General features: G+C 45.0%; 1 protein-coding gene across 3 annotated transcripts in view; it reads right to left on the bottom strand.

Moving 5' to 3' along the window:
- The window catches only part of pde4ba (phosphodiesterase 4B, cAMP-specific a), a 159,970-nt gene that overhangs the window by 58,475 nt on the left and 91,495 nt on the right, over positions 1-10,000 (bottom strand). Inside the window, exon 1 of one of the 3 annotated variants that reach the window (XM_031575017.2) lies at positions 4,683-4,855. The exons of the other annotated variants lie outside the window; for them this stretch is intronic. Coding sequence (XP_031430877.1) covers positions 4,683-4,774 — 92 coding nt within the window. The 5' untranslated portion in view covers positions 4,775-4,855. Of the gene's footprint in view, positions 1-4,682; positions 4,856-10,000 lie in introns of those variants that run through there. 3 annotated transcript variants of the gene reach the window in all.

The raw sequence follows: 10,000 nt of genomic DNA, 5'->3' as shown, positions 1-10,000 counted from the left end.
AGGAAAATTACAAGACAACACAGCCAGAGAAAGCCATTCTCATGAGTATGCAAAATCAACAGGAAATCATAGGAATGACAACACCACTCAGAGCAGAACACTTATTGCCGATTGCCTTGATGATAATTACAGTCTGCCTGTAGAGCTGTCTACTTGTTCAGCAAAAGAAAAATGCATATCATATACGCACAAACATGAAACTCTAATCCAACGTTTGGCTGAGATTCAGACATGTCTGTCCCGCATTCAATTAAAAGATTAAAATGTGTATCGTATGAGCTGTGTGTCAGCATCGCGCCGTGACATGCTAATTCCCTGTAATGAGTTTCCCAGCATAGCAAACCCACACTTGGAAACATATTGAGGACTGAGTCAGGCCAGAAGAAAATAAGACGGGGCAAAGAAAGTGTCTTTAGGGAAAATGGGAATACCGGTAGGAGTGAGGCAGAGAGATCCCTTGGGGTTGTCCTTTCCGAAGTGGAACACACTCCGGGTCACTCTGACCCCCCCTGAGAGGGAAGGGGGTCTGAGAATGTTATCAGGAAGTCACCCCACTGACCCCCAGTGCTGTCAACATGTCCTGTTCCCAGGACGATCGCGAGACCCAGAGATTCCCAAATAGCTCTCCTTTTTTCCCAAAATAGAGATGAACACACAACAAAAGGTGTCATGTGTCAGTCGCCCCCCATCATCTGATTCAAAGCCAAATTCCCTCCTTCCCCAAATGACCGTCATTTCACTCGGATGATTACCAGGAATACACCACACTTCTCCTAATACACCATTAACAGATGCCAACAAAGGTTCCTCTGAGATGTCACTGAGGCCACAGCACAGGGGTGCTCAGGACAACTGGTGGCTGGTGGGTCCTTTTGGTTGGGCAATACCTGCTAACTCGACCGTGGGGGCTTCCAGTCAAATGACAAGCTCTTCAAATTAGTAAGGGGAAGACCGCATCACTCAGTAGAAAAACAAAATCTTCCCTTTAAACTTATCTGACCAAATCTGATAACTGTGTGGTTTTATCAAATTGCTATGATACATATACTACCAATTGTACGCGTATTTAAAGCATAGAATCCCCGTGGGCTGGGAAGTGTTTTGGCCAAAGCAGTATTACTTTCTGTCTTCAATGTTTGTTACATTTCTGCTTATGAAGCAGTATAAAAGAGCATTTGGATGTAGTGTATGTTTTCACTGCTCTTAAACTGTAATCCCAAAACAAGTCACCACAGAACGCCTCCAGCACATGAAGAGTCGGACAGGAAAGGCCAGCAGGTAGGCGGAGTGTTGACACACAAATAAAGAACAGACAGAAAGAAAGAAGGAAGGATAATATTTAACAATTGATGAAGAGCTAGGGATATATCTTGTGTAATAGGACCAGGGGGAGGACAAAAGGGATTCACAGAATTCTAGAAGAATGACAGCAGCCCATAATGGTAGGAGTGTGACATAGAAGGACGTCACTCGATACCAGTTTAGCGGTTCAGTGGAAACCAGCAGCGGTGCCAATACAAGAGTGCACACAATGCCGCCATGAAAGCGGTTACTGTTAACTTTATTTGCCCACTACACATAATACAATATAACAATAAATCAATGAAACTGAATAAAGAAATGAAATGGACTGAGGGTACTTTGGGATCCACCTCAACAAACAGCAGATATTTATTTACCTAGCAACACTTCCTGTGGTGGCTCTCAGACCAGGGAGCTGAGCTGGACCCAAGTCATGAATAAGCAGAAGTGAAGGAGGATGTCCTCTCATTATCAGGAGCTAACTGACTCAGAATCAGTCAGCACCTCCTTCCTCTGATACACTTTTCCTGGCCAGCCGCAACAGAAGCGGGAAAAAAACCCATAGACCACAGGAAACGCGCCAACGAGAGACAACAGCCATTGAAGTGACTGCATGGGTTAAGAGAGCGACTGCTCCACCCAACAATACAAACAACAAAGACTGGAACAGACACCCTAACAAACGCACTTGGAGCTTGGAATGTAGCCATATCAAGTGTGGTGACAAGACAAAAGAAATGTTTTGCCAAAATCTCTCTTACTAAATGACGCTGTTATAACCTAGCTCTTCCTTGATGACAAAGAAGATAGACTCCATGGAACTTCATCTGTATTTAGATGTTTTAAAAGGCAATTTTTTTTTTTTTACAAAATATTTTATTTGGGGACTATTATAACTTATTTGTGTCCCTGCATTTTTCTTCAGCTGTTTATGCCCCATAAGGAGTTAGATGTGAGGGTACAATTTCAAACGTGCGTTTGGGACACACACATAAAACTATTAGACCAAGAGTGTGTGACCAAGAGAACAGACAAGGGAGAAATATGAAGTTTCGTGGGTGGGAGGTTGTGTGTGTTTGTTTGTTGGGTGTATACATGTTATTTTTGTACTTGTATTGTGCTCTTTGTATTATGTACAATGACAAAGCCTTTTACTTAAGTGACTGAACAAGACAAACTGCTTACCTCGTCTTGGGAAGGTCACAAAGGACTGAACCTACTAGTATGAAAAAGGAGTGAGAATGAAAGGTTTAAAGTGACAACAGGAGAAGGAACAGGGCTCGAGCTTTCTTGCTTTAAGTGGCGCTTGCCATTGGCCATTTTGGGATGGCAAATTACAGTTGGGATCTGCATTTTCCATGACATCCCCCCAAAACTGCATACTTTGCCCAAATTACACTGGCTAGCCAGGGTCACGTAGCTCTACCAGCCTCTGCCCTTTCGAAAACATTTGGGTATGTGTTTGTGTGTGTGTGTGTGAATGTGTGTGTGTGTGTGTGTGTGTGTGTATGTACACATGCATGTGTGTATGTACATGTGTGTACATTTGTGTGTGTTTGTGTGTGTATGTGCATGTATATGTGTGTATGTGGATATCTTTTGATAGGATTGCATGCATGTCTATGTGCATGCCTGTGCTTGCTGACGTACAGGATGTTGAACTTCTCCTGAGAAGGTATGAAACTGACTTATGAGAACAGACCTTTAAAAAGGCAAAATGACATGAATAGGCTCTACTGATAATGACATCACCACCACCCAAAAGGTTGAGCAAATAAATAATGACGCTGGAAAATGCTCAGCCTGTATACACAAGCCATTAGCTAATTCAGCCTCAATCCTGCTTTCAAAACAGACTCGGATCCAGAACCTCTTACTCAAACATTTCTCCTGCTTCTTCTACAAAGACCGAGCAAAACCAAGAGCAACGTGGCTCAGCGAGACTGGACACATAGCATTATGAACAACAACACACTACCTCAACACAATATGTCAAAAGGTCATGCCCTACCTAGAGGGTAGATCTACTCACACACACGTACGCACACACACACACACACACACACACACTCACACACACTCACACACACACACACACACACACACACACACACACACAACACACACACACACACACACACACACCACACACACACCACACACACACACAACACACACACACACACACACACACTCACACGTATATTAACACATTAACCAAACAAAGATAGGAAGCCTCCAGCTTTGTGACTGGCCAGCAGCCCCTTGTGCACACACAGGGAGAATCCCTCCAATCCCAAGACAAACATTTGATCTCCTGCCTTTTAGCACAAATCCGCCTGACTGGGAGATTATCTCTGTTGGTATTTGGTGTCATGGGAAACCTCCACACACATTTAGTGACACTGCGTGCACACACACACACACACACACACACACACACACACACACACACACACACACACACACACACACACACACACACACACACACACACACACACACAACACACACACACACACACACACACAGACACACACACACACACACACACATACACAGAGAGAAAGAGAGAGAGAGACTTTTCCCTTAGTGGACACAAATGCATATATATACTGCAAACACAACCTTCCTGTGGACCTTTGAAAGAAGCTGGTACTCGCAAACACACACAAACATATATGAACGCCTGTAGAAATCCAAGCTCTGTGCTTCAGTGTGTAAAACCAAGGCATATGCCACCCACACCACCCGGTTAGCGAAAATGTTTGCTTCCATATCAAATGGAACCCATCAAACAGCCACCATACAGGTCATATGAAGGTATGTTTTATATTGATAAGGTTTCAAATTGGTTTCATATTGATTAATACTGTGATTATACTGACAATGCATGTGCTCAACAGGAGGATCAGTCTTCATTCTAGGCCTGTTATTAATGTTGCATTAATGTCATAAACAGCTGTACCCTAATATTGTAAATAATATTATGTTCGTAAAACAACCCCCCTGAAGTTCTGCAGGTTAGCAGCTCTGGGTTACGAGACGCATGCCTGTTGTGGTAACCAAATGTAAACAAATCAGACAGACACAGAGGTTTGTGTCCGGTGCGCTTCCACATGTACAGTGTCACAGACCCCAATGAAAGCGACTGAGTAAAGTTGAAGAGTATTCAAATTCAAGGGGAATTTGCACAGAGAACATAAACTGAGGACACAGAAGGGATGAGAAGGGCGAGCCGACAGACGAAACGGCCGGCAAACTTTTAAATCCGTCTAAGAAATTCTAAAAAACTTTTGCAAAAGTGAAAGGACTGAGGAGAGGGTCGAGAGAGCGGTAGAAAAAAAAGCAGAAACCAGGAGAAGCAACCCAAGGCTGACCTTAGAGTGGTAGTGGTGTGCAGTCTCTTCACCACCTCCTCAGAGAAGTCAAAGTGGACCCTGCCTCTGTGACAGGGTGACCTGTGGAGCATAGCCCCGGCGCGAGCAGTCACAGCCAGGGTGCTGGAGTCGAGCGGCACGCACGCACACGTGTGTGTGTGTGTGTGTATCTGTGTGTCTGTGTTAAAACTGCCAGCGAGAACTGCCACTTCACTTCACACGCCTCCTTCCTGCACGGAGCCTCCTCTCCGTTCTCCCAGCGAGGCGAGTGCTGCTCTGCTCACGGCCCCCGCCACTTCCTCTCCCTGTGGCCACCACAGCCCGCCGCCAGGGCTGCAGAACACTCTGCACAGCACAGCCAGGGAGAGTGCAAAGACCTGGGCCGGAATATGCAGAGTGGAACGGACTCATCCGTGTGTGTGTGTGTGTGTGAGAGAGAGAGGGCGGGGGGAGGGGGAGGGGGGCTGTGTGCTGATGTTCTGCTTTGAACACAAAGAGCTGTATGAACCTGTTTCTTTAAGCTATGTACTTACAATATGTCACTTAGAGACCACAATGTAAAGGAATGGCTTCGACACAAAAGGCTGCTGAGTCACACAGGATAGAAGAACTGTTTGAAAGATTGACATTTCTGGGACTGCACTTTTAGAGAACAGAAAGTGTGGAGGATGTTTTCCCCCTGTGGTCTGGAGTTCTCTCTCATTTGCAAATCAAGCTCAAACGAAAAACACTTAATGATACAACGTCCTCTTTTAAATGAGGAATCAAAACTTTTTTTAATGAAGCTGTTCCTCTGAAAAGTGGATGCCATGCATTTTCTTTAGGAGAGAGAGTCCTCGTAAAGCATGTTATGGGCACCTACTAATGAGAGTTTGATTTCTCAACTCAGTCTTCCCTTCCAGGAAACACATTGCTGAATGACAACATCTGTCGTCAAGAAGACTCATTTCCACATAATTGTTCTTTCCGCTCACACATTTCTGTAGGAGTTGTGTGATGAATGGTAGCCATTGGCGTGCGTGTGTGTGTGTGTGTGTGTTGAACACGAGGAGAATATTCCTTAAAGGGTAGCCTCTGCCTGTGGTGAGAGTCTTTGGCAAGGAGACAGCGGGCCACTTTGAGTGGTGTGTGGGACGGTCTGTCCATTCAAGAGCCTGGTGGTAGACTGTAATAAAATTAAACAAAAAGTCTATAAATAAATCATCTTATTGAAACATCCCCCCAGCCTTCTACAGCTCCCTTCAGAAAGCTCATGTTTCTACACGGACACAGACTGCTACTGTTGGTGGCGGAGATTTCAAGAAGTCTGCGATATAACTTCAGTGTACAGTAACGCTGCAAACCACAACAGACCTGTCAGACCCACAGCGTGGACGGAGGCCGTAACAATGATCAAATGGTCAAACACACCGTTACATAATGGCTCTAGTGCCGAGATAACCGGCAGCGCAGGTTCCTGTCAGAAAGATAACAAGCCCAGTTAATTCCGCCTCCTTCCCTAAGTGGACTGAAAGTGCTGCCTGACACAGAGGCAGGGATCTGACAGAAGGTTTCTCACACATGCCTGCATGTTCTTATACATCATAGTGCTATTACCTCTGGATCAGATAGTCATGTTGAGATGAACTGTTTTGTGGTTAATCTCGGTTATAAATCATAAACAGTGAATGAATCATTACAAACTTTAAGGTAAGTACTTTAAAATCGTTTCAAAAAGGTCCGTCTGTCTGGGTGAATATGGGCTAACTTGTGAGTTCTGGAACGTTCCATGTGTCAGGAAGGGAGCCCCCCGAGCCCCGACACATGCTCCCCTCCCATAATGCCGTGAGACGTCACTGGGAGGGCATTCCGCGCGTTCTTGTGTCACACTAAGTCACCATTGTTCCCCTCCACTGGTGCTCGCACGCTGGATTATGTGTGCCAGCGGAGATTACTCACGCACGCCGGTCGCCGTGGTAACTGCCAGCCTGGGGTTAAGGGGTCAGGATGCAAGACTTTTTATTTAGAGTGGGGGGGGTTTGGGGGGGGGGGGGTGAGCTGGTATGATGATCTCTGATCCGTCTGAGCGTCAGGAGAGCAGTCGGACTGATTCACTGCCTGTGAGTCAAGCGGGACATAAACACCTGGGAACAAACTCTGAATCTGAGCAGGACGTCAAGAGACTCTGATCGTGTTCGTGTTCGTGTTATTGTGAGACTCGCTCAAAGAGCCAAGTCTTCGCATCATGGAACATCCCTCTCCTTCATGGCCAGCAAAAGTCCAGTCAGATGCACACAAGGATGTGTGGCTTTCAGTGACTGGATTTCAATATAAAAGTGCTTGCCCAAAGAATTTCCACACACACCCTTACAATGTGATCCATTAACAGACAGAGGTGTGTGTGTGTGTGTGTGTGTGTGTAAATCATCAGGAATGTAAGGGCCAGTTTGGATGAAACTGTTCCTAAATCAGTTTTTCTGAGACAGACGAAAAGTAGTCGTGGCTCTGACAGGGTGGAGCTCCTGTGCGCCTGAGCTCCAGCACAATGGCAGTGACGGCTCATTTGTCGTCCTGAAGCAAGCTGGCGAAGCCGCAGGGGAGGAGAAGACAGCCTTTCATCAGGATGACTGCTCACTGGCATACCTGCATTAATTATACCCCAAGGGAGGAGATGGGTGCACACACACACACACACACACACACACACACACACACACACACACACACAGCTACTGGAGCTTAACTGATGAAACCAGGGGATGAGCAGTCTAGTTCAATTCTGGGCATCGTAACAAAACTTTTGTGGCTTTACCAGCAGAATAATTGCTTGTTTTTTCCCTGCGTGGAGTGGAGTTAAGTTTTTGTCAAATTGCTGAGAAGTCGAGATGCAACCCTTCACCCTCCAAGTCCACTCAGGAATGGTGGGAGTAGCGCCTGAACTGCTCTGAGAGAGTTGTCTGAGTTGCAGATCATGATGGTGCCCACAAGAGGGCAGCACCACATGCACAAACGCACCACAATACAAGTGCATTAAAACATTCACCACTAGATGGAGCCCTCGTACTGAGATTGGGTGACCTTTCCATTGACTCATATCTGGGTTAGTATTACATTATTATTAAGGACAGATCTACAAATACATTTTTTGGGGGCTGATCACCCTGGTAATATTTCCATATCAAAAAGACAATTATGATCAAATTAAGTTCTACCACTTTGAAATCTGTTAATGATGCGCTTAGATTGGCTAGATTGTCGCACCGAATGTTCAGAGTTGATGAAAGTAGAGATAGAAAACGCTTTCATCTCTTCACACCAACACAGGCATGAAATTGCACAAAGCTGCAAAACACATCGTGACAGTCATTAGGTGAGCTGTTAGTCCAGACCCAATCTGAGTGTTTTACATGTGCTTATCCCACTCTAATGAAGTCTATTACATGTGCTTATTCCACTCTAATGAAGTCTATTACATGTGCTTATTCCACTCTAATGAAGTCTATTACATGTGCTTATTCCACTCTAATGAAGTCTGAATGTATTACATGTGCTTATTCCACTCTAATGAAGTCCATTACATGTGCTTATTCCACTCTAATGAAGTCTATTACATGTGCTTATTCCACTCTAATGAAGTCTATACATGTGCTTATTCCACTCTAATGAAGTCTGAATGTATTACATGTGCTTATTCCACTCTAATGAAGTCCATTACATGTGCTTATTCCACTCTAATGAAGTCTATTACATGTGCTTATTCCACTCTAATGAAGTCTATTACATGTGCTTATTACACTCTAATGAAGTCTATTACATGTGCTTATTCCACTCTAATGAAGTCTATTACATGTGCTTATTTGTGCTTATTAACCTCTAATGAAGTCTGAACATATTACATGTGCCTATTACACTCTAATGAAGTCTTATTACATGTGCTTATTCCACTCTAATGAAGTCTTATTACACTCTAATGAAGTCTATTACATGTGCTTATTCTACTCTAATGAAGTCTATTACATGTGCTTATTCCACTCTAATGAAGTCTATTACATGTGCTTATTCTACTCTAATGAAGTCTATTACATGTGCTTATTACACTCTAATGAAGTCTATTACATGTGCTTATTCCACTCTAATGAAGTCCTTACGTAATGCACTCATCCCCAACGTCAGATTCCCATTAGGGGGACCTCGCTCTGGTGGGTATGCAGCTAAACAAACACACTCCGACCAGACCAACATCCCTTGGGAGGCACAGACACGGAGGCCTGTGTGGCGCAGAGAGTGAGGAGACGCATGAGATCACTGATTCACAACGGGTGGGGTGCAGGGAGAGAGAGAGAGAGAGAGAGAGAGAGAGAGAGAGAGGGGGGGGAGGGGGGAGAGAGAGGCATAAAGAAACAGAGATGGAGAGAGAAGGGGGGAGACATGAAGAAACAGAGATGGAGAGAGAGAGAGGGAGAGAGGCATAAAGAAACAGAGATGGAGAGAGAGGCATAAAGAAAGAGAGATGGAGAGAGAGAGAGGCATAAAGAAAGAGAGATGGAGAGAGAAGTCATAAATAATGCAGCTCTCCGTCGGCTCCCCCCCCCCCAAAAAAAGAGTGCAGGATCAAAGAGCTGTGGTGAGTCACGACTGATGAGATGCCACACATCAGCTCTGACAGCTATTACACTAAGCATCACACTGCCAAATGGATTGTGTGTGTGTGTGTGTGTGTGTGTGTGTGTGTGTGTGTGTGTGTTACAGCATCACTACACTGCAATCCTATTAGTTGCACTCTGATGCTTGGCACCACGTCAGAAGGATTCAGCATTTAAGCCCAAGCCCAGTTAACTCTGTCCCCATCACTAAGGATTTCCCTCTTCAGGTGCAGCTGGGCTCCAAACAGCAATGGCTACGCGTTCACTGAGCCTGCATACTTAATCCAAACATGGACGGCACAAGATATCTTTAAAAAACGTCAACATTGTTTAGCCAAAAAAACAGACATTTCTCAAGAGTGTTTGACAGAAGAAATGTGACTATGTAGAGATGCAGGTTTTGCAAGTGACTGTGACTGACTGTGTATGAATGCGTGTGTGTGAGGGTGTGAGTATGTGTGTGTCTGAGAGAACGATAGCGTGTTTGTGTGTGTGTGCGCGTGTGTGAGAGAGAGAGTCAGTGTGTGTGTGCATGTGTGCATGTGTGTGTGTGTGTGTGAGTGTGTGTGTGTGTGTGTGTGTGTGTGTCTGTGTGTGAGTGTGTGTGTGTGTGTGTGTGTGTGTGTGTGTGTCTGTGTGTGTGTGTGTGTGTGTGTGTGTGTGTGTGTGTGTGTGTGTGAGAGAGAGAGAGTCAGT

This window comes from Clupea harengus, chromosome 10 (assembly GCF_900700415.2).
Source record: "Clupea harengus chromosome 10, Ch_v2.0.2, whole genome shotgun sequence".
Lineage (NCBI taxonomy): Eukaryota > Metazoa > Chordata > Actinopteri > Clupeiformes > Clupeidae > Clupea > Clupea harengus.
This window is presented reverse-complemented; position numbering and strand designations above follow the sequence as displayed.